Source organism: Thunnus albacares, chromosome 15 (genome assembly GCF_914725855.1).
Source record: "Thunnus albacares chromosome 15, fThuAlb1.1, whole genome shotgun sequence".
Classification (NCBI taxonomy): Eukaryota; Metazoa; Chordata; class Actinopteri; order Scombriformes; family Scombridae; genus Thunnus; species Thunnus albacares.
The window spans coordinates 5,048,893-5,073,934 of NC_058120.1; the positions used below are offsets into that span (position 1 = coordinate 5,048,893).

General features: G+C 39.4%; 2 protein-coding genes across 6 annotated transcripts; one reads left to right on the top strand and one right to left on the bottom strand.

Moving 5' to 3' along the window:
* Positions 1-507: 507 nt before the first annotated feature.
* rtn4ip1 (reticulon 4 interacting protein 1) lies at positions 508-15,025 on the bottom strand. 4 transcript variants are annotated; one of them, XM_044374068.1, is made up of 9 exons: positions 14,521-15,025; positions 11,659-11,810; positions 9,989-10,057; positions 9,540-9,664; positions 9,126-9,174; positions 8,506-8,642; positions 7,974-8,157; positions 1,483-1,575; positions 508-935 (listed from the first exon to the last, which is right to left on the bottom strand). In XM_044374068.1, exons 1-9 carry the CDS (start codon positions 14,792-14,794, stop codon positions 810-812), a joined length of 1,209 nt encoding a protein of 402 aa, XP_044230003.1. In that variant the 5' UTR covers positions 14,795-15,025; the 3' UTR covers positions 508-809. The 4 variants fall into 4 exon arrangements, with proteins under 4 accessions (XP_044230003.1, XP_044230004.1, XP_044230005.1 ...); XM_044374069.1 differs by having other exon boundaries at positions 14,510-15,025; XM_044374070.1 differs by lacking the exon at positions 14,521-15,025 and adding an exon at positions 12,735-12,823.
* A 94-nt stretch (positions 15,026-15,119) lies between these two features.
* Positions 15,120-20,655, top strand: qrsl1 (glutaminyl-tRNA amidotransferase subunit QRSL1). Of its 2 annotated transcripts, XM_044374066.1 has the most exons (12): positions 15,120-15,234; positions 16,404-16,563; positions 16,642-16,740; positions 16,851-16,947; positions 17,129-17,290; positions 17,419-17,594; positions 18,202-18,314; positions 18,763-18,955; positions 19,133-19,250; positions 19,462-19,667; positions 20,145-20,411; positions 20,594-20,655. In XM_044374066.1, the coding sequence occupies exons 1-11, from the start codon at positions 15,211-15,213 to the stop codon at positions 20,360-20,362; spliced, it is 1,566 nt and encodes a 521-aa protein (XP_044230001.1). In that variant the 5' UTR covers positions 15,120-15,210; the 3' UTR covers positions 20,363-20,411; positions 20,594-20,655. The 2 variants fall into 2 exon arrangements, with proteins under 2 accessions (XP_044230001.1, XP_044229999.1); XM_044374064.1 differs by having other exon boundaries at positions 20,145-20,655.
* The last annotated feature ends 4,387 nt before the right edge of the window (positions 20,656-25,042 follow it).

A 25,042-nucleotide genomic window follows, 5' to 3' on the forward strand; every position in this document is an offset into this window, starting at 1 on the left:
CACCTTTCCAGTAACACTTTACTTTAAGTCCCCATATTTAGCATTTATATTCAGTACATAAACATTTGATAAATGGTTTACAACACACTAATATTTTTAAGCAAATTGCAAAAGTGTTTATTAATATATTTGTCAAAAACTATAACTCATCACACATCCATAAGTAGATACTGGTATCTAAACAGATAATGAATGACATGACAGTAAATACAGATGTAATAATTTAAAATAAGTCTACATAGGAAAAGTTATCTGTTGTCAAATACTGTACATTAATAAACACTTAAAATGTACTTGCATCTGATTACAACTACATTATATTGTGTTATAAACCATTTACTAAATGTTTACATACTGCTTACGAATGCTAAATAGGGGGCCTGGTTTATTCCAAGCTAACACTGCAGATGTATATGGACTAATATTAGATGTTTTCTGACGCTGTCAATTGTATATGTTAAAATGTTTGCAATTTACATTTTTCAATCAAAAATAATTAGTTAGTTGTTGTTTTTTGTGACTTTTATTCAAGCCAGTATAAAAATGACAAACTTTTTAAAACATACAACAGCAACTGTAGTGCTTACATTACATATTTTCAGCAGCCAAACACAGAGTGAAGCTGCAAAACCCACATGAGAGAAGCAACAGTGCTAACCTTGTTTATGTGTCTTATTGTACCTTCTTTGCAGCTGTGGATAAATTAAGCTGAGACCGTTCATGTACATGATTTCCTTTTACTTTTTACAGAAATTTTGTTTCATAATAGTACAGAAAAGTAAATTTCCCACAGTCTCCAAGAGTTAGTGTTATAAGTCTTCTCCCCCTGAGCTGATCTGGACCACAGTCTTTCCTCTGGCATGACCCTTCTCCATCTTCTCAAAGGCCTGGGGAACCTGTGAAAAGCTGAAGGTCTCCTCCACCACTGCGCGGATCTGACAGAGAGCAGATAGAGGAAGACTGAGCAAAGGGACAGGAAGCCTTTTTTCTCAACTATTAGGAGTTATAGTATCAACATTGTAAGGCTTAAATATTTGTGCATGAACTCTATAAACTGTATGAACAGAATCAGATCTTAAATGCAGTTTCTTCCCATCAGCGCTTTTCTATATTGTTTACTTTAAACCATTGTTTGTGCAGGATAATGCTGGAGTGAGAAACAAAATAAATAGAGGGGTGTTATCTGCATAAAGGGCAAGATAAGCCTCAGTTGAACTACATAATAAATCACAATGTAATCTATAAAACTGCAGGATTACCAATATTTAATTTGTGGAGATGTCAAATGCATTCAATGATTTATAATGTTTGTGACCCATGCATTTCAAGTCATTCATTTCTAATAATCACCTTGCTATTGCTGAACATTGCTGCATATTTTATTAGACCGTAAAGTGCACACAATGCTTTAAAAATTGGAGGAAACACAGGTCAGTTCGTCATCAGTCCCTAAACAGTTTAGAGAATAAAACGGTACCGTACCTGTCCTGCATCCACCATTTCCCTTATGTCATCCAATGCTGGACCACTAGGTGCAAAGAATCCCCAGCGGTAGTGAACTCCTTTAACAAGGTGCTGCGAGAAAACAGAAAAAGAGAAATGGCATGAAAACAACTTGTGAAACTTTTAAAGATGTTAACATGACAATGCATGATAATGAGGTCTGACGAGGTGTCTTAAGCTATAAGAGAGTTAGACGACAGGAACTGATACTGTAAATCTAAACATGTAACATCTAAAACATGTTAGTTGCTTTTCTGGCTTACTTCCTCACAGCATTCTACCTGACTTTATGACTCTTTATGACTCTGTTCTGTTAATTCCTGCCATAAAAGATAAATAAAAAGTAGTGATAACTGTAGGCTTATAGTTCTAGCTGGTGTAAATTCTGATTACCTTGCGAGGCAGCTGGATTCGCTAAATCACAACATCACAAGCTCATGCGAGAATCCATCTTGTCAGGCTTCAAGTCATGTGCTTGTGTCCGAACCACCAGTGGTTCCGACCAACCAGCGTCCTATGAGGATTCTCACATGATCTCGAGATCCAGCTGCCTCTCAAGGTAAGACGATAATAGATGTCTGGTGATAGACAGATGGTTTATCCGATCACCTGCCAAGTATTTTTTGAAAGTGCCTGCCCTTTTTTAAACAGTTTCCAAGGACGACTTCTCAGATGGTTCTGTGTAACAAACCATCTGGTACGTCACGTTAGAAATCTGGTGGACTGGTTGGAATTGTTTGTCTTCATAAATGTTAATCAACAAGGTTATGTAATGTTTCAAAGTTATAAATAAAATGCAACTTTGCTCAATGCATTACACTCAGGAGTTTTGCTGCTACAGCCTTACTTGTTCTGGTATGACCATTAGCTTATGGTAGCTAATGTTAGCTAATGTTAGCAAAGATTAAATAGATATTATTGTGCAAGTGACAACACTGAGCTGGTTTACTGACTTTATGACTCCTCTCTATTTGTTCTACTGTTACACTACATTTTAGCAATCAGTATGTGGGTGTTTTGCAAAAGTTTCATAAAAGCCAAATTGCTTTTAAGGAAATAATTGGTATCGCATTTAAAATTGCACCATGTTTATATGCTTCTTAGATGGCCTTCAGGTTTCAATCCTTCATTAGATGAGTGTTAGAGGAGTACCTACACATCTACTCAGGATTCCTATGTATTCATATGCCTGTCAGACCATGCAAGTTACATGGGGTCGAGCTATATCGGACTATTTCCATGTCAGTAATGGGGGTTAGACAGGGTTATACATTATCTCCATTCTTGTTTGACTTGTATATGAATGCTTTTCTGGACAGCTTTTCCAATTCCAATATAGTACCGACTTCAACATCAGATTTAAAACTAAAAGAAAAAAAACAAACTGAGTGTTTATTATGTGTGTCAGTAGTGCTTGCCTGAGGTCATGAATTCACGAGTGGTTTAGTGTGTCTTAATAGTTAGAAACAAAGAAAGGAAGTGTGAAAAACAAAGGAAGTGTGCATGTATCAAGGCATTACATACATGTGTAAGCTCACATCTATTTTTCTTCTTTACAATGTGTAAATATGGTAAACAATGCAATTAACAACATCCAGGATGCACAGAATTGCTAATTTTATATCATCTGTACATCTATACATATGATATGACATTATTCAACACAGGCTTATATCCAGAGACTCATGTGTGTCAGGTGGTTGGGTGGAGCAGCCCATTTCCCCTAAAGCCTTTAGCAACAGGGTAAGATAGCGTAACAAAAGGAGAAATTAGTTGACTCAGTCTTTTGTTATGTTTGACGGTGTATGTGTGTGTGTGTGTGTGTGTGGACTGTAGGGATCTTTGATATAAAGGAGTTATTTAACGTGTTTCCTTCAGGTGCATTTGGAAAAGAGGGCACTGTGACAACCAAGCCAGCTGTCGGCGCTCTAGTTATCCTTTTACCAACAATGTACACAGTGTGTGTGAGAGAGAGTGAAAACGGAGATGTGAGGTGTGAGAGATCTACAGTATGTTTTGCTTCCTGTCTAAAATGTCACAAAGTCCCTTTCTTACTGGAAGCCAAATCTATAAGTGGACTCTGTAGCATACACCTCGTCGACTCTGACTGAAAAATACGTCATTAACACTAAAACAATGCATCAGCAACTGGAAAAAGCTGCGTCAGTCTGAATAATCTGCCTCAGATTGTAGTTCTGATTGGAGGGTGTGGGTGCTAATGAGAGACAATGCTGTCGTACATTAGATCCTCCCGGTGGGAGCGCACATCTTCCGGTCTTGCATTACATTGTGTGACCATGAAAAACATAAGCTGAGCACAATTCTATTGAGGGAATTCAAGTGAATTTAAACTGGGGGTTAGTGGGCCATATTTTTGTATGAAAATAGAAATAGAACATTTATCTAAGATGCTATGAAAGTGTCAGACTATATGACACACTATCCTATCTGGTTACACAAGAAGGAGAAAAGAGTTAAAGACTGGTAGCAGAGAGAAAAGAAACTGGATACTTACTGTTTGCTTGGAGGGAAGTGAAAAAGTTGAGTGACTAGTGCAGGAGTATTATATACTATTCAAATATGTGACTAATACATTTTTTATCCTCATTTCAAATGATATCATGTAGCATGGACAGTCTGTTTCCTGTCATACCTCTGTCTGTCTATTCACCTGGGGAAAACCCCTTAGTTTAACAGTCACATAACTCTTTATTTAGCAGAAAAGGGAAAGTTACTCAGGGGCTTCCCCGGCCCATTACAATCCTCCAGTCTCAAATTCATGAATAATTTAATTTAAATCCAGCTTTACTTGAAAGCAATGAAGGATGGTAGCAATGACAAAGTCAGACACTAAACTCCATTCTACTGAACAAGGTGTCATTAAATCACTTTCAAATTTAAAGATAAGGCTGGTGATATTCTATATTTTTTATTGTCAACAAATCCCATGAAAAGACAAAAACCAACAATTAACTGATCGTGCTAAGTACCGTCTGTTTAGCCAAAGCGTGATATAGGCTAGCTTATACACCCCTGTAACACACCTCATTTTTTGTCCAACAACTATTAACAAGACAGAGTCTACAGAGTCACACTAGCAGCTCTGTGAGGCTGTGCTGTATTAGTAACGTTACTTTGAGCTAAATACTAATGTCAGCCTGGTGACTCAATGATATGTTAATGTTAACATGCTGATAAGCAGGTATAATATTCACTGTGTCCACCATCTTAGTTTAACATGTTAGCATGCTAACATTTGCTAATTAGCACTAAACACAAAGCTCTGCTGAGGCTGATGGAAATGTCATTAGTTTTGCAGGTATTTGGTCATAATCCAATTTGTACGTCTTGGTGACACTAGAGGAAAATTCAGAGATTCACCAAAGTCATTGAGACCAGTTTGGACCAAAGTGGTGGACGACCAATCAGCAATGCCATCCTTCGAGCCAATTAAAAAAAAATTACAGTGCCCAGCTGTTACTTTTTAAAAATTAACCTATATATTTGTGACTCATTTTTAAAGATTTACTCTTCAACAGCAGCAAATGGGCTTGAGGCCTTGGGTAGGGTAGGGAAGGTAGAAAGAGACTAATGCATAGTTGGAGTTGGTGTTTTTATGGGATTTATTGACCATAAGAAAAACATAGATCAATGACAGCCGTAAGATTTAAAGTTGCAACAAAATTAAAGAAAATGAAAAAATATTCTTTCACCTTGATAGCCAATTCTCCATACAACAATGATTAGCTATTTAACAAGTCGTTGTTTGTTCTAATTTCATTACTTTTGGTTCTTGAAAAACTTGTGGCAGAATAGTATGATTTTGAGAACCCTGTTTCCTTTTCACCCGTTTACTTTTCCCATGTTTCTGTGGCTAGAATTAATTTTAGAGAGTGCAAAGTATGAGCCAACTAAAGATTATGAGCACAGCTTTTTGAATTTTTTTTGTGAATGCACAGGAACAACTTCAAGACATTTCATATTGCACATTTCACATTTCTGTCACCTCACATCCTGTTTCAGATGTGTGTCAACACAGTTTCCTTGTTACTAAGAAAATGTAACTGAAAAAATTTGCATATGTTCTCGTTACTTGGGCTTATCATTAAGCACTGGTTTGCACTTGTTAATGATGAGTCAAACTCCCAAACAGTACATGTGTGTTCAACACACAGAACTAGACAGAGCTTTCTTTTAAGGTCTAGATACTAAACATCTATAAACACCTAATAATAATTCCTATAATTCTCCTCCAGGTACATCAGAAGGAAGTAGAGATGTTAAGTTTCAGTTGACTATAATGCCACACGACACTGACACGATAACAATTAGGTTAGGTTAACAATTGTATCTATTTGTACTACAAAAAACTGTGAACCACGAGTGGGTTCATACTGTGGATTGTGTGGTTATGAAGAAATGAGTGGAAAAAGTTGATGACAGTAATGCACAGATGTGAAACACACGCCAACTTGCCGCCACAAATGCACTGCATGCAAGCTTTGCTCTGCATGGAGTTCACCGCAGTGGGTACACCGACAGGATGCGATGAATGTAATGAGCTCTTCAATCTACAAGTTTGAAATAAGCTTTGGTTGTAGATACTCAAACTGTAATTTCATTTAATTATTAATTTAAAGGCATTTTGCAATTAAATAGGTTATTTATGAGCATGGAGATGAAAAAGCTTTTGAAAAGCTTTTGATATAGTTGATCATGTGATTTTAATTTAATGTCTTAAGCATTTGGTAGGCATATTGGGTACAGTTTCAGATTGTTTTTTTGTTCCTATCTTTCTAATAGGACATTTTGTGTGGCCATTGGTGACTTTAAATCCTCCACCTCCCATTTCTCCTATTGAGTGTCTCAAGGCTCGGCCACTGAATGAATATCGACTATGCTTCTCCTCCTTTTGTCTGCCAGAAGTCTTTCAGGACAAAAAAACCCCAAAAAAACAAAACAGTCTCTGGTTGCTTGTATCTACTGCTGCATTGGCCAAAGGAAAGTGCAGAGCTGCAAGCTGAGCAGTACTACCCTTGTGTGTCTGTGGCTCTTTATTATTCTCCATTTATGTTGTCCCCACTTATGTTGTCTGTTCTCTTGCATCAAAACCCAGCACATAAATCTAGGTGTTATTTTCGACAACAAACTTAACTTTGACCAACGGGTGAAGCCAGTTGTTCAATCCTGCTTTCTGCACCTTTGAAATATCTCGAAAAAATCTGGAACTGTCATTCACGCTTTCATTACATCTCACATAGACTAATGTGGTCAATACAACCTCTCCAGCCTATGACTAGTCCAGAATGCTGCAGCAAAACTACTCACAAAATCCAGTAAAAGACTCCACATAACACCTATTTTTTTTTTTTTTTGGAATTGATTTAAAATTTTATTGATTACTTTTAAAGCATGTCTGGGGTTGGCCCTCGTATATATCACAGACACACAGTTCTAACCCCTTACAAGCCTGAATGCAGCCTGAGATCCTCCGGCAGAGGTCTGTTAGTAATTCCTAGGTCAAGGCCAGAAGCCATAGGGGGGCCAAGCCTTTAGAGTCAACTCTGGAACGATCTGCCAGAGGAGATCAGGCAGGCTAAGTTCTATTTCCTCTTTTAAATCTCTCTTACAAACGCATTTTTTTATAAATGCTTTTCTCTTCAGAATCAGTTATTCTTTATATTTTACTCTGTGTTTTAGTAATTCATGCCTTAACCTCACTTGATATTATTATTGTATCAATTCTACTTTTATTTAATATTTATCTGGTAATTTCTCTTTTGGTTTTTATGTCTTTGTAAAGCACTTTGTAACTTGTTTTTGAAAAGTGCTATATAAATAAAGTTATTATTACTATGATTTTTCTGTTTCAACATGACAATGCACAATGCCAAGGTCCATAGAGAAATGCTTTTCCCAGTTTGCTTACTTAATTGGCCTGCATGGAGCTTTCGCCTCAACCCCACCCAATGCATTTGAGATGAACTGGAACGCCGACTGCAAGCCAGGCTTTATCACCCGATACTAATGCTTTTGTGTCTGAATGGGAGCACATCCCTGCAGCCAGGTTACAAAATTTACAAAAGCCTGACACCAGAAATGTGGAGGCTGTTATAGCAACACATGACTGCCAGTGGCTTTGTAGTGAGATGCTCAAAAAATATAATTGGTTGCAACAACATGTTTCCACATACTTTTGGCCATATAGGGAGAGTTAATTGAGTAACCTCATATTGTGAGGTGAGGTTTGCATGCAGAAAGTTCCCCTTTTTCATTGTTTGACTATGAATTTGATTCCTGGCTTGGTAGAATAAAGATAAATGGTTACAAAAAATATATATCAGATGACACTATTCTTACTGTACTTCTACAAACTAATTAATATTAGCTGACAAAATAATAAAAGCAGCAACAAACAGTACTTGTGTATCCTTTTGGATTTCCACAATGAATATGTGGAAAATAATTACCTTGAGGGCCTTGGTGGTCATGGTGGCAGCAGTCTGCAGCATGCCATCAGCAATACCCAGCGTGTCAGTGTTCTGGAGGAAGGGTGTCACAAGGGTGACATACTTGGCGCCACACCAAGGCTTAAGCAGATTCAGCGCCCAGCGCTCCGTATCCCCCCCTACATTATCCAGGATCAGGTCAAATCTTCAGGTGAAGAGCGGTAGGGTTGGTGAAAAGAAGAGACACCAGCAAAGATACATAAGTGATGGGTGAGTGGGCATAGAAGACAAAGTAAATGAGAGGCAGAATTAGTAGGTGTGTGGGGGGGGGAGGATGATTGAAAAGATGACAGAAATGGAGAAAGAGATCAAGTCTGAGTGTGATAGAGTTCTCAGTTAATTAAAGGCCACAGATTTCCCACGCTAATGAGCAGACCGCACAGTGACTGGGTTGCCATGGTAACGAGACACACACACTCACCATCTCCAATTAAATAGTGATATAAATGCAAAAACCAGTGTGTGTGTGTGTGTGTGTGTGTGACTCTCTCACTTCTCCAAGGCACTGAGTGGCTCATCAACAGGTCCGGCGGTGTAGTCCACCACATGGTCCGCCCCCAGTCCCTTTACGAACCGCTCAGCATTCTGGGAGCATGTAACAGTCACATGGGCTCCCCACGCCTTCAACATCTGGAGACATAACAGCATCAGTTCTATCTTCAAATATGAGCACATCAGGCTGAAGTGTGTGGAGTAATTTTATAGTATTTATGTCATAACTACAAAACAAATATATGTTTGGATTACTGTAAGGAGCAAAATGTTATCTGATGTTTGAGGAGCATGGAGGGTGTATTATTAATAAGATCAAATGTTGCTTCTGTGCAATGTGAGCTGCAGTATCCAGGTCACCAAACAAAATGTATGACCCTGTATGAAACCTGACAGCACAAACAGACTTTATCTCCAGATCAGTGTTGTTGGTTTTTTTTTTATGTTGCTGTCATTCTGTTGTCTTTGTCTGCATTTTGCATGTGTAGAGAACAGGGGAACATAATCATTTTTATGTTGAGAGAAGCCTGTTTTAGCCTGATGCACTTAAAAAATTTAACACAATGACATAAAATATACAATATACAGCTTGAGCAACATCCTCCTCCTCTTCATCCATACCTGTATAGCAAATGTTCCCACTCCCCCAGATCCTCCAAGGATCAAAATCCTGCGAGGAAGAGGAAACAGCAAAACATTTCAACAATAGCACCCACTCTGCTTTCTACACCACTGTTGCACAGACTCTCCCTCATTAGGATTCATGTCAAACGCACTTCAGGCTTTAGCGTGTCAAGTTCACTGCGGTGCAAGGGAGCATCTGAGCCGCTGCCAGAGAAGTAGAACACATCACCCAAAAGCTCATTACGGAGCGGGCTAACAGGGACTAAGCTTAGAGGGAGCAGCGAGTGGAATAATTGGCTAGATCAAAGACAAGCGAGCTTCTTTGGGGTGGACAGGGATCAACAACAAGTGGAAATTGCATGTGGCTATGTGTGTGTGTGTGTGTGTGTGTGTGTGGTAGTGTTCTCTCACCGCTTCTTGGTACAGTTGTCTTTAGTGAGCCCACCAGTGTTAACAAGTGCTGACCAGGCAGTGGTTGCCACGTATGGAATGGCCGCAGCCTCTGTGTGGCTCAGTGACTTTGGTTTGTGGGATACCTGAACACAACACACATCTCACCTTTCAGTGACCAACACTTCCTGAGTTATTATGAGAATACATCTGATTTTCAGCACAACTGTGTCGGATGTTCACACGATACACGGTCAAATCAGTTCTTCTTTCATTAGCACGCAGCAGTGAGAAGCAGCAACAACTGGGCCACCTTTTTAAATCATAGGAGGAACAAAAAAAACAAACATATTTGCTGATTTTGAAACTGATTAACACCCTTAACAAACCGCAATCAACAAGAAGGAAACTGACTACACAGAACTGATGAAGTGTTTTACTTCCACACAGATAGAAGCAAATCTAAATACCTCATTGGCACTCAGCACCACAAACTCAGCCAGGCTTCCCTGCTTCCATGGTGGGATAGCTGCCCACACCTGAAAAAGACACAGCAACAGCACGCTTAAAGACATACATAACACACATATAACAAGAAAAAGGGGACAGATTTCTGCTGCACGTCTCAGTTTCTATATAGTAAGTTTATAGTGGTTTAGTTCTACAAGACTGTACAGCAAAATCGTTAGAATACATCTTCCCACGAGTAGATAGTACATGTGTAATGTCACAAAATGAGTCATTGTCTGCTTTAATGCTGCTACAATTAGTCAACGAATGTGTGGTGAGAAAACACATATGACTTCATGATCTGGTAAAACAGGCCTATTTAAAGCCGCCTGTTCGCCTTCACACTTGCACATAGAGAGACTGCACATCAGGGTCAACGACCACAGAGAGGAAAACAAGCTGGTAACCTGAAATGAAAATGTCAATAATAACCAAGAATTTTAATATATAATAATTATTATGAAGGAATTGTTTGGTGATTGAGGACAGTTAAGGGTGAACTGAAAAAGACAAAAAAACAACAAGAAGAATTGAAACTTAACGCTGAGTGAAACCGAGGTCTCACAAAGGATGTGGGGAGAATTAAACAAATAATAATATAAAATTATTAAAGGTTCCCTCTGCTTAGGATAATAATTTGAGTCTGATAGGGTTTTTCTACAAAAAAAGGTTTAGTAACCTTATTAAAATATCTTAAAATTACATCCACTCCTCTTCTCACTCATTAAAAAAAAAAAAAAAGCCTTATCTATGAAAATATCACTTATGTAGGTTGCACACTAGACCACAACTGGCTTCAAATTAGGTGTGAAATCACAAATCCTCCTTGTAGGTACACGCCTTAAACTTAAATTCAGATTTAAAATGAGCACAGAGAAACTTTCCACTTTCACCAGATTAATATGAAAACAATCTCTGCACATACATCATTCTGCACAGTGAAGCTCAAACAGCCACCTGAAGGAACAATAAGAAAAACACATTTTTGCGTGGAGGAAGACTTGAATTAAAAATACACCAAGTTGGGGAAACTAGAAAACAGATCAGGCTCTGTATTGACAGCATCACCCAGCTTTCTGCAAGGAATCTTTTCCACCTCCTGATGTGAAAAAGACTCAAGTCATGTCATGTATCTCAACCAAATGGAGCTGATGATGCATAATCCTGGCGTAATTGTAGACTGTGCATGAAGTAGGTCAATCACAGTGTCCAGATACCCTGTGATGATGATGTTCACAGGGCGTTACGGAGCCTAATATTAGCCAGGAAATCACACCCACATATCACATCAGCAGCTGCTTGCACATAAACACTGTTGCTGCCAAACACTGGCTTGGCCATCAGCAAAAATTAGGATTCATCAGACCAGGTTATGTGCGTTCATTACTCAGTGAAGCGTATTATTATCTTTCTTGTTTAATATTTCTCAGCAGCAAGGTTGCCACAGCTAGATATTTCTGTTTACAGCACCCTGATGACATACTTCACACTCATACTTTATTCATACATGACTCAATGTGTGGAGGAACAAGCTGTTTCTGTAAACAAGGGGCGACCTGTATGTATAATGAAGTGGTTGCTGAGTTTACGTGCATACATCTCTACTCCTCTGCTATTCGCTCTCTTTTACCTCATCTCTTTCTCTGAAGTACTTCACATCTAGGCCACACTCCATGATGACACCGGACACGTCCCTCCCCAGGATGAGAGGGAACTCGCTGCCCGACTGCTTGATATTCAGAGGGTCTCTCTTCATAGACAATGTTGCAGAACCATAGCCACCTGATAGCACAAGAGGAAAAATATATGTACTTTCGGGGGCTGTTGGATAGACTAAAAATGAAAGAAAGATCAAGAGCGGAGATACCAAAGTAATTCTCCAGTCAGTAAGAAAGTAGATCATTCAACATTCAACACTAATATGGAACAAAATTAGGGTCATATGTATTGTAGTTATGTATCACCATATCTTAATGTGTGAAAACATTTTGTATGAATACATTCAAATGTGTGAATATGTAAAAAGAAAAATACCTGAACAAACACATTTAACTTTTGAATCCGTAAGGAGATCTGTAGCTGTGTATGACATTTTGTGAACAAATGAAAAATATTTGCACAAATAATTTCCAATGTGTGAGGGCATAAAGGAGATGTGCACAAAGGTTTGCAGTTACATATCTATCTGTTTGTGGGTGAAAAAAGTTCACACAGAACTCAATACTATGTGTGAATGCCAAGTTTACAGCTACTAATCAAATATACGAGTACAAATCAGTACAAATACTTTTCTCCCACATTTGATGCTTTGAAATGCTGGGGGTCGTGTCCACTGAAGGCGCTGAAAGCACGCCCCAACTGAACAGCCTCCGAAATGAACAAAACTAATGCCAAACTTCTATATAAAAATACACAATTTAAAATAGGCCTCGTTTGTAGGTGTAGGAAATGGACGACATTTTAAAAATGAAGTAACATTAGGAGCCACTGTTTAATTCGGCATTTATTTTGTGGGTAAATGTGGACTTTTCCGTAAAATTTCAGTAAAAATGTAACTTAAATGACTAGTTAACAGGCGAGCCATCGCTAATCATCGTTATATTAAATTGTTGTTTTTTTCAATGGAGTTCGGTGTTAACATTTCTCTGCTGAAGAGCTTGCTGATGGCTTCATTTCCGTGTCACCCCTGGAGAAAAAGCCTTTTACGCTGTGCTTTTTGGTGAAGTGTTGCCTGGCAAATGCTCTCCCTCTGCCCGGGGACCTCCCAGCCGAACAACCAGTGCTGAAGCCGGCCGCCAGCACCGATTTAAGGTTGCTGACACGCAGACCCTGGGCAGGATGCCTCTGGATGCACCAGACCACAAACCACTCCGGCAGGTGGGTGATGTGATGGGTGACGTACTGCGAGTTGGGCGGTACTATTTTCAACATCTCCATCTCATTTTTCAGCTATACAGTACACACAAAGTATGTTTCTGAAAATATTTGAAACAGGCAATGCAGTAACAATCTTGATTCATATTTGATCAGCACTGCCTAGTTTGACGGCGTTGCGCTGGACGAACCTCATTTGCATAAAGTTGAGCTTGAGTTGTGATTATGCACGCAGTTTCAGATATGGTGACACACAGCTACAATATGAACCTAATTTTATACCGCACACTTCCAGGATCGTTTCACATTTGTATAAGTGTGTCTTAATACAGTTTGCTGTCATTGTTCCTCTTGTCCATACTGGCCACAAAATGAAATTCCTTTCTTTTTTATAATGTAAGTCAAAAACCTTTTTTTTTCATTTACATAAAGGGTATTTGTTAAATTGCTATCCAAAATCACAGTGTGACTTTGATAGTTTTGATATCTGGTGATTTTAATATTCATGTTACAGTTCTGTCACTCAGTCTGTCTGAATTATTTGAGATTAAAAAGCCTGTTACTGGTCCCACTCATAACAAAGGGCATGCTGTTTATTGTGTTTTATTCAGGCCTTGACACAATTACATAGGTGTTGCACTTTCTACCATTTTTGCATTTTCTTCAATTTGAGCTATGTTTCCTAAGCGACCGAAGTGAATACTAATGGCTAATGAATACAGCAATGAATATACAAAGTATACATTAACCCCACTGCCATCATGACCATGAAAATTAATCCATTCATCATTTTGGGTCCTTTTTTTTTTAAACAAAAAATGACAAAATTATCTGGTTCCAGCTTCTTAAATGTGAATATTTTCTGGTCTCTTCGTCCTCTATGATAGTAAAATGAATATATTTGGGTTGGAAAGGACATTTTAGGTTGCATCTTGGGGTTTAGGAAACATGTTTCACCATTTCCTGACATTTTATAGACCAAACAACTAATCAGCATTGTTGTTTTTAAAAAAGAGACTCAAACAATGAATCAGTAATCAAAAGAGTTGCTGATTAATTTTCTGATGATCAGTTAACTGATGAATTGACTAATTGTTTCAGCCCTAGTGGGGGTATTTAGGTCACTAGTGAGACTGATCACAGAGCCCATCTCTGCAGTGAAAGCAACCAGGATCTCAGCAGCCTGACAACAGACAAACTGTTCTGAGTTTTCCGAAAGATGAAAGTCAGAGTGCAAGCTAGTGACATTTTCACTTCCACTAAACGATCACTGCTGGTGCCCCTCACTGTCTACCCACACACGAACACACCACCTCTTTAGGGTCACAGACTGGTATAAATGATTCATTTTGAGAAACAGGAAAACCACAGGCAACATCATTTTTGCACATCTAAATCTCTATCCTGACTGTTTCCTCTCTTTTGCTCACAGAGAACATTATCTCCCACTTAAGCTTGGCTATGCAGTCACATGTCAGATGTGGATTTGTTTCTTGTCACAATCACGTATTCATTATAGCTTGTAGAGTCTCTTAGCACAATCTCAGCCTGCAGGGTCAAATATCATACACATAGTTATGAATGTATATTCTAATATTCAGCCTCACCTGTCACTCACCTCTCATGCTGACATCAATTGGGTTCAGTCCCGCTGCAAACACTCTGACAATGACCTCATTGGGGTAGTTGATGACGGGGAAACTGGCATTTTTAGTGAACCTTAAAACGTCATTGCTTCCATATTTATCAATGACCCAGGCAGGCATTATAGTCATGCAGCTGTTGGTGGTACTGAACAGTCTAGTCTGGCTGGAAACTGACGTGTTCACATTTGGTGATTTACTAAGACCAAACAACCACCTACTGTACAATAAGTGCCTCATAGTTCTCATCTTTCAACTCTTAAACAATGTCAAATAAAACGGTGCGTTTAGTCCCTGTTACAGACACTATGCTGACTCGCTCATTACACGTTGTTATGAGCCACGACTAACGTTACCTTCTAAATAGAAACATTTTCCTCTTATACAAACATATCTAACTAGGCATTTAGGTTACATAAAATAACCCCAATGTTTATCATTTCAAAACGTCCTCTCTCGTAACATGCCACTTCCGTCACACTAGTGTGCTGGACACACCACTCAGCGCCTCCACCAATCAGAGCGCCGTTTGCTCAACTGCTATCCAATCAAGGAAAGCGCTGTTCGACGTTGATGACCGAAACAAACATGGAAGCCTCCGAGTGCTGCACACTGTACGAAGGTTGATGATAACTTGAAAGGTTGTCTCCAGACATACTGTGAACATGCTCAGCCTGACACTGAGGGAGGTTTGTACGACTATTCACGAGTCCTCTGAGCTTTAGTTGTTGGTGTCTGTGTGCTGCGTGTAGCTGTGCAGTTGACATGTTGTGCTGTGGATTTATAACTAGCTTAAGTCAGACATAATATTTATGACATACTGTCAGGAAACAGCATAAAGACGCCTTGTCTGTTTTTTCTGCTTTCTGTAAATTCAGTGTAATTGTATTATGAATATAGTAGAAGACATTGCAAAGCAGGGCAGCTACTAATAAACTCAATAACTGTCTTAACTGTCTTCTCTAGATGTAAATTGAATATGTACGTCTGCAGTCAGAAATTATTCGGCCGTGTTTCAAAACCAATACAATAACTAAATATTTTTACAAGTGTGTGTGTTTCCCTGTTGAACTGCGGTGGAAGTACAGTAACAAAAAGAGGGACTTTCGCACTAAACAGACTGTAACGTTGAAAGATATCTATTTGATTTGACTCATTTGGACACTGAAACTTCATATTAGCTTCAGATAAACTTTTAAATACATTTTTGCACAGAAGGAGGACTGTGGATTTTGTCCCCATCACTTACATTATATGTGCATAATGAAGGGATCTTCTAATGGACAGGAGGAATGATTATGGCTATGCAAACAAAACTGTATAAAAATACAAAGTACTGTACTATATAACCTTAGTAAAACAAGACATTTAAGGATGTCAGCTTGGGCTTTGTGGGAAACAGCAACTGACATCTGTCACTGTTTTCTGACTTTTTATGGACCAAACAACTAATCAATTAATCAAGAAAATAATCAACAGATTAATTGATAATGAGAATAATCGTTGGTTTCAGCCCCAATTACTACTGACGCAGCAACATGTAAATGCATTTTAATATGAAAGTTTAGCAAATTTTAAATATTTTATCTGGTGTTGAGTCGTTAAATGTAAATTCTTAATTGTTAAAGCTGTTTAACAAGAGAAACTGCCAAGCATTTGCCGGTTCCATCTTTTGGCATTTCATATACTCATCAACTAACTGATTGATTGTAAAAATAAAACGTTAATAAAAAAAAAACAATCATTAGTTGCTTCACAGTATTGACTGCTGAAATATTAGAAGTACTGTATAAAGTAGCATAAAATGTAAATTTACATGTATGCATTCCTCCACTGATATTTCATCATTATTCTCCAGGTGTCCTTGGCGCTCCGGGAGGGAAGGATCTCCCCAACAGAGCTTTGTAGGAAATGTCTTAATCGCATCAAGAAAACACAGCATCTAAATGCTTACCTCACTGTGACAGAAGAGCTGGCCCTGAAGCAGGCACAAGAAGCAGAAACTAGACTGCTGCAGGGTAAGGACACGCAAGTGTGTATTTCATCTGTTGTGTGTAGAGTCATAGGTGTTACAGTTTGATCCTGTCTTCCTTTAGGTGCTCCCAAAGGTCCTCTGGATGGAATCCCCTTTGCGGTCAAGGACAACTTCTGTACAGAGAATATCAAGACCACATGTGCTTCCAGGATGCTCAAAGGTCTGTGTTTACTTCAGTTTAGTAATATGAGACAGTTTATTCTGTCTCATATTTCCCACTTAATATAAATAATTACCTGTAATAATAACCTGACCTTACTTTTTCTACAGACTACACTCCACCATACAACGCTACAGTGGTCCAGAAGCTCCTTGACCAAGGGGCTGTTCTCATGGGGAAGACCAACATGGATGAGTTTGCTATGGGGTTAGGCCAATGTTATCAATATCAGAGTCGCTCTTCATATACAGCACATAGTCAGTTACAAATACCAGTCTGCATTTGACAATTGCTTTTTAAAGCTCTTACAGCTGTGTACAAATGCAAGATGAGACTTAAATGCAGTGACAGACAAAAATTCTGAAAATGCACTCTATTTGTCTCCCAGGTCGGGCAGTACGGACGGGGCTTTCGGTCCAGTGAGGAATCCCTGGAGCTACGCTGCTTCCTACAGAGAGCAGACTGGGGCGGTGCCAGACTCTGACTGGGTCATCTCTGGAGGAAGTTCAGGAGGAAGCGCTGCAGCTGTGGCCTCACTCACCAGCTACCTGTGAGGGGACACAATCAGATTCATGTTCATTGTCCATCCCAAAACTGTTACAAAGGGACAGATAATGTAGATTTGATTCAAAATGATGCTTACAAATTGTAATTTACTGTTTGGTCCATTCCTGGCAGGGCTTTAGGTTCGGACACAGGTGGTTCCACCCGTAACCCGGCAGCACTGTGTGGTGTTGTGGCCCTGAAGCCCACCTATGGCCTGCTATCCAGGCACGGTCTCATACCTCTGGTCAACTCCATGGACGTCCCTGGCATCATGACCCGCAGTGCTAGTGATGCAGCCATCGTCTTAGGTAGGAAACTGATGACGACCTCTAATTAAACAGGTGACACTTCCTTGTGCTACACTTTAAGCTAACGTGTCCCATCTGGACCCACATAAAACAATTGTTTTGTTCCTGTTTTGTGATCAACAAAAACAATCATTCCCCTGATTCATTGCAAACTCATTGAGTACAGTGATCCAAAATACATCCCAGCTCAAATATAGCTATCAATTTCTGTAATGTTTCTGTTTTTTTTATTGACTAAGGTGAATTAAAGACACCAGAAGTGTTAAATGTTAAGGAGGCATGGTGGGACTATTTTACATAAAACAATAGCTCTAATTCAATAAGATATTTCTGATGAGGTGCATTCCACGCAGCTGTGACTTCCTGTCTACTGACTAAAATTATAATAAAACCTCATGGGAGAAGTTCAATTAGCATACTGACTGTCACCTGCCACGTTTCCTCCAACATCCAGTTTAAGTTTCAACATGTGTTCTTGCCCAAATACCACAAGAAATACTGACGTAGACATGACGTATAAAAAACCACAGTGCTGGGCATTTGTCATACTGCCCTCAAATGATGACCTAATGGACCTAATCTGGGATTTTATTGACATGTCACACAGGTATTCTACAAGGCCTGGATGTGAGAGACTCAACAACAGTCCCAGCCCCCTCATCACCAACAGAACTGCCTGAAGACTTTGACGTCAAAAATATCTGCGTAGGCATTCCGAAGGTGAGTTCAGTTTTGTGTTAAAATAGTTATTTTCTGACAGCATATTTTCCTCACAAATCAACTGGAATCATCACACATCCCAAGCATTTCATACAAGGGTATTTGACAGCTCACACTTGCAAAATATTATAGAAATTTAGTTTTCATTATTAAACACATGGTAGAGAACAACAATCCTTATGCTATTAGAAATAATGGGAAGTAATAAGTAAGAGACGTAGAGATATATGTATTATTTATTTCTACATCTTCTACTGCAGTGGTTTCAATCCATACACTGTACTTGAAATTTATAGGTCTTAGCAAAAAGATCGTCAAGTCAGATTCCTTGTACATGACTTTATACTGTATAGACATCAAGATTACTCAAAATAAAATATCTTGATGAACACAGATACATTTGGGCTCATAAAGCTGCTTCTCTTTCCTGTCGGTGAATGTGTGTCAGGAGTACCACGCCCCGGGTCTGTCGGAGGAGACTCTAGCGCAGTGGAGTCGTGTCGCTGACATGTTCGAGAGGGCGGGGGCGCACGTGAAGCAAGTCTCCCTCCCCCATACCCAGCACTCGATTGTGTGTTACCACGTCCTGTGCCACGCCGAGGTTGCATCTAACATGGCCCGTTTTGACGGCCTAGAATACGGTATGAACAGGTAGATCACAGGAAACGTGCTGGATTGTATCATAAAACGCCACCGCGCAAGTTACAGCGAAAAGATTTTGGAGAAATCACTCGATGTTCTGGCTCTATCATATGTGTCGCCAGCATGTCAGATGATGATGAAGATAATGTCACTGATATCTGTCCCTCTCCTATCAGGCCACCGTAGCAAGGTGGACAGCTCGACGGAGGCCATGTACGCCTCAACCCGACATGAGGGCTTCAATGACGTGGTGAGAGGGAGGATACTGTCTGGCAACTACTTCCTGCTCAAACAGTAAGACAACAGATTGAACCTTGTCACACCAATCTTACTCAATCCACTGACTCCAGACCCTTTATTGCTTTGACCTTTTCCTCTGCTGTCATTGGACTCTGCAATCCAATGAGCCAATTTGGTCATTTGCTAAGTTTCCTTTCTTTAAATTTAAGAGAGAGTAATATCGTTCAGTGAATCTTTAATATTTCCCAATATTTCATTTTGACAGAAACTACGAGCACTACTTTTTGAAAGCCCAGAAGGTTCGCCGGCTGATCGCGGACGATTTCAAACATGTGTTCAGCTCAGGTGTTGACGTGCTGCTGACACCAAGCACTCTCACTGATGCCGCGCGGTACTCCGACTTCAGACAGGAAGACAACCGAACACGCAGCGCGCAGGAAGATGTCTTCACTCAGCCTGTCAACATGGCAGGTAGAGAGAGAGAAAGGATTAATTCATTTTTGAGTTGGCACGTGGGAGGATTCAGGAAGTCATTTTGCTTTTTTTTTTGTGTGTGTGTGTGTATGCATGGAAGCACATAATATATACATACATCCACTTTCCTGTAACATCACCTGAAACTATTCTAAATTATTTCCTTATTCAAATAATAACAAAGGCAAATTGAATGACAAATGTTGAAGTAAAATTTAAAAGGGGAAATGAGTCATGTGAGAAGCAGAAGTTCTCTGTTGTAAACCTCTAAAGGCAAAAAAATCATAACCTGGCCAACACATTATCATTTCAGCTCAGATCAAGTGTAGCTCAGAGGCTTATGGGATGTTTACATTCAGTTAAACTTTTTCCAGCCTGTTATCACTCTCCAAACTAACCTCTAACTAACCTTGAGATCCTAAATCATTGCCTTTACATGAACTTTCCTTCAACCCTCTTTTTCATCACCCCCAGGTCTCCCGGCTGTTTCAGTGCCAACCGCTTTATCAAAACGAGGCCTTCCCATTGGCTTACAGCTCATAGGCCCAGCCCTCCAAGACAAGAAGCTGCTTAGTGTTGCCCAGTGGATGGAGCAGAGGGTTGGGTTTCCCTCCATCAGTGACTTTGGAGACTCCAGTGAGAGCAGGAATGAGACGGGTGTGACCAAAAGGGAGCAGATTTCAGCTGTATGAAGAGAACCGTGGACACTGTTCACAGAATCACACTAAATACAAGCACACATTGTGGACTTAAGATGGACTTTCTTTGCTTGTAAGATGCCATTTCTGGACTTTTTCATTGGAATTATGTACATCACTCACATGATAGCTTTAAGCATCTGTAATGGAATGAAACACAATTATAAGAAGTGTCAAACTGTCTTACAATATGCATCATGTTTGAGTGGAGAAACGTGTTTTTCAGCCTGTGACATGCTGCTGTATTTGTGCTGTTAAATAAATGCAAGACAGGTGGATTATCTTGACAGAGTGATATTTCTTATACAGTGTCCATGTGCACACGTACTGCTAAAACTGACCTCTACTTTCATCACTTTGCTTGTTGATAGAAAAAGACCAGGATTGGCTTTTGAACTAGTTGTGATGTCACAAATCCTGCTCACAGGCCCCGCCCCTTAAAATTAGATTTTCAGTGAGCACAGAGAAACTTTCCATTTTCAGCAGATGAGTGTGAAAACAGTCTTCTAGTGTCAAACTCTGCACATTCATCATTCTATACAATGAAGCTCAAACATCCAACTGTAGGAACAAGAAGAAAAACATTTTTGAGTGGAGGGAGACTTTAATAAATGGAGATCTTTGATTGCTAAAAACGACATAAATGTGTACAGTATTTCCTGTTCCTGTCATGAAATTATATTCATTTTTAAAAAAACCTTTTCTGACGTCCTTCTGCAACATCCACATGATTAAGTTTATCTCCACAATTTGTGGAGATAATTTGAAATGTATTAAAACAATATCCATATTTTTCTGCAAGTCTATGTCTGAGAGAAGATATAAATCAGTCCATTTCCATTGCAGGAGAGTTGGGTAACAACTTAACATGATCAAACAGCACCAGTGAACTCTTAAAACCATTTTGGCTCAAGCAGACACTTGCCCTGAAATGTTAAGACTGTAGTACACATTAAAGTCAACTCAAGTGAAATTAATCCAGTAAGCCAATTACAGCTCTGGAAACTGTCCTAAACTGAGGTGCTATACTAAGTGCTTAAAGAGTCAACAGTAACATGCTCTCAGTTGACTCCAGCTCCATGTAATCCTGACCCATTTCTCTGCAGGAGGGTATCTATACTTGATCCTTGTTACACTCACGGTTAGTCCTAGTAATTCAACTGAGTTTTGTGTGTGATCATAATTGTTCACACACAATAAGACAAGTGGTTTTACACAGAAGAAGATAAGTGGTTTGTGTTTTTTCTCGTGTATTAACCTAGCCTACGCAAAGGGTGTGAATCTGTGAACTTTTGATGAATTCATATGACGGATGTTTGAGCAGAGATGTTTGAGCAGAGATGCTTGAGCAGAGATGCTTGCGTATTTTGCTCACCAAACCACTGCAGAATAACTGACAAATTAATCATCATTTTATCTCATTTCCTGTTCACTGCTATGACTAAACATATACACTTCCTGTTTTGTTTTTCCCCTCTGTATCAGTGTCTTTACATAAATACACTGTATCTTCAACAGTGTCTATATAATATTCAATTACTAAGGCGATACAGTGTTTAAATATACAGGGTTGACCTAAGCTATACTTCCTTCCCTAGTCTTAGAAAATACGACCTCACAACCAGAAGTGTGTCTGTGACTAGAATCCTTATTTTAATTTAACTTATTTTTAATAGAAATAACACTGTTTCAAAAATTTTCAACAACAAAAGTACAATTAGATATGCTTAGAATATTAGAATACTTGAATAGATTAAACTAATTGATTTGCTTTTGGAAATAAGCAGAAGAGAACAAACTCCAGATGTACTTGTGTATACTGATACAGTATTTGTATACTTGTGTAGACTGGACTCACCAGCTCACCTCTTCACACTTTTCCCCTTGAGAACTGTGCCAGAAATCCTTACTTTGCTTTGCAAATAAATTGGAATATTCTAACAGCACCAGCAGATTTGTGCTACTATTCAAGACCAGGTCCACCATTCCCTAATTGTGTTATAGGCTTGCACCCCCAAATCCCCAAATCCCAGCTCACTGTTGCTACAATTAGCATGCAGCTAGCATACTTGCCAATTTTAGACTACTCCTGCTGAGAACAACACAAAGCATCTATTGAGTACTCTACTGTATTTGAAGTAGCTGGGCATGCCTGATTAAGATAATTAAGAATAGGATAAGGCCAGTTAGGGCTTGTTACATTAGCAAGCGCTTCATCTTTAGAGGAATAGGTTGACATTTTGTGGAAATACGCTTATTCATGTGTATTGACACAGTCAGTCTATCTGTTTCCCCAGTCTTCCAGTCTTTATGCTAAGCAAGGGTGTAAGTTTGATGTGGAAAATGGTGGGGACACAAATTTGGCAGGGGGTCATTTCAAGTCCTCACTTACAACCCTGTGCATCACTCTGCCTGTACTGTGCCTGAGGTGCTTCTACTTGGTGGTGGTCCCACATCAACCTGACAAAATAACCATTTCATGCATACCATATGAAATACCAATGTCCATTTCCTTGGTATATTATACATGATCAGCCGATGATTCTAAAATACATCAACAAAAATCGCAATACTTTTTATGGTGCACATAGACAGTATATGGTACATAATAAGTGTACTCTATGAGCATTTAAATGTGTTATGACACTAATTACAGGAAGGAGGAAGGAGGTCACCTCTTTCTCCTTTCTGCCTGACCTGGGCTCTGTCGCTCTTTCTCTCTGTCTGCCTCTATCACTCTCTGATGCCTATATGGACAACCACTATGTAATACACTGGCACTGACAAACATATTTGTCTAGTTTTAGTCTTTTACATGGGATAAATTGTTTTTTAACAATTACATCAGAAGGATGTGCACAGTGAGATAACATTACAGTGCACAGGTCTGTCTCTCTCTTACCTGTATTGACAACCATTAAGTGATACACCTTAACTTTAAAAAAGGCTCCTCTGTTCATGCACCCAGAATGAGCGATGAGAGAAATTGATTTAAAACAATGCTTAAATCAGAAGGATGTGCTCTTTGAGGTAACATTACTGCTCATAGTGCAAATTCTTACCTGTTCACTCCTCTTTTCTCTCTGGCCTGGCCTTTCTCTCTTTCTTTTTCTGTCTCTGTCTGTTATTTGCATTAACAACAAAGCTAAATGATGAATGGAACTCCGTATTTACCATACAAGTTAGCTATGAAAACGAAGGGAACTGCAATACAACACTAGATAAGAAGTTAACCCACCAAGCATGTGCTTACTGGCAAATGTTATCTGCTGAGGGATATGAAGTGAGCTAATTCAGCCTTTTATTACATACATAGCTACTTACATTTACCAAGAAATAAGACCTAATGTCTCCCGTTATCTTGACATCCATGATGCTAATCCTGACTGCTGAATTAAGAGGAAATACTGCAGGAGGTTCAATCAGTCATCAGAAAATAATTAATTTTAATGTTAATTACAGTAGTAACCTTATAGCCACACAGATGGGGTTTGAAACAGGGGAAGACAGAATAGCAAACTAGTAATCCTGGAAGAATTACTAATACTCCTCTTGTTTGGCCAACAAGTATAATGCCAACATGAGAGGAACAAGAACAGTTCATGTTAGCCAAGTCAAAAGTAATAGCAACAACATTTAGTTTGCTAGCTATTACTGTTGACGTCATTGCTGCAGACCCCTGATGCTTTTAACGTGGGCCGGTCCCTGCCCTGGCAATGCAACGCTGTTGGGGCGCACTGAGGACAGTCTCCCCAGGTCAACAGTCTCAAACCAATGGTTGACGTAAAACACATCACTAATTGTGCGCTAGTGCGGGAGAGTCACCACAGACACCACATTTTAAAACTCTGGTATACTGCAAAAACAGAGAGATTTACCTGGTGGTGATAGGCTTAATCAGTGTTGTGCCAACTCATTTGGCAAGGGCTTGAATGTAACAGATGTTCATTTATGAACATCATAACAGTATGTAAATAACAGAAAATCACCAAAAAGCATTATATGTCCCCTTTAAATATAGGGCTTAGGGGAGTTAGTCACACATATTGAGCTAGATTTGTTGTTTCCAATATTTCACACACACCACACAAACACACAACAGAACACAGAGGGCCAATGCCAGGCTCTTGTTTCCTTTGACATTCTCCTCTCCTAATGTGTGGATTTGTGTGGTATCCTCTTCTCCTCTCTTTCATCCTCACTCCCACCTGCCCAGCTCTTTCCATTGCTTCTCATTTGATCCTGATCCCCGTGTGCATTACGCAACTGTCACCCTCGCTCACGGCTGACAGAGAAGGACGTGCTAATGAAATCTCAGAAAAGCACAGACTCCTCTCATACACACATAAGCCATCTTCCACACACAGTTCTGGTACTCCTACATGGTAACAGGTCCCTATGAGAATGTACAGTATATACTGTATACCCTGCTTGACAGTCACAGATACTGGTCCTTTGATATTTTCACACAGGACTCACAAGACACCAAATAGTCTGGTTACAGATACTGAGGAACATCACACCTCAGAAGTTTTTGGCATCACACAAGGGATGTTTTTGATGTCATATTTTTGGTTTCAGTGATTATGAAGAGTGGGAGGCGGGGGGGTTCCCTCAGCACCATCCAAAGATTAACTTCTGGTTGCATGTTCAGCATTCTTTAAAAGGCTGTTT

Coding starts and splice junctions, on each gene's coding strand:
- rtn4ip1 (XM_044374068.1), bottom strand. CDS start 14,794: ATGAGAACTATGAGGCACTTATTGTACAGTAGGTGGTTGTTTGGTCTT. Junction 9,175..9,539: donor GACAACTGTACCAAGAAGCG/GTGAGAGAACAC, acceptor TCTTCCTCGCAG/GATTTTGATCCTTGGAGGAT. Junction 8,158..8,505: donor CCACTCAGTGCCTTGGAGAA/GTGAGAGAGTCA, acceptor CTTCACCTGAAG/ATTTGACCTGATCCTGGATA.
- qrsl1 (XM_044374064.1), top strand. CDS start 15,211: ATGCTCAGCCTGACACTGAGGGAG. Junction 16,564..16,641: donor AGAAACTAGACTGCTGCAGG/GTAAGGACACGC, acceptor GTCTTCCTTTAG/GTGCTCCCAAAGGTCCTCTG. Junction 19,251..19,461: donor AACTACTTCCTGCTCAAACA/GTAAGACAACAG, acceptor TCATTTTGACAG/AAACTACGAGCACTACTTTT.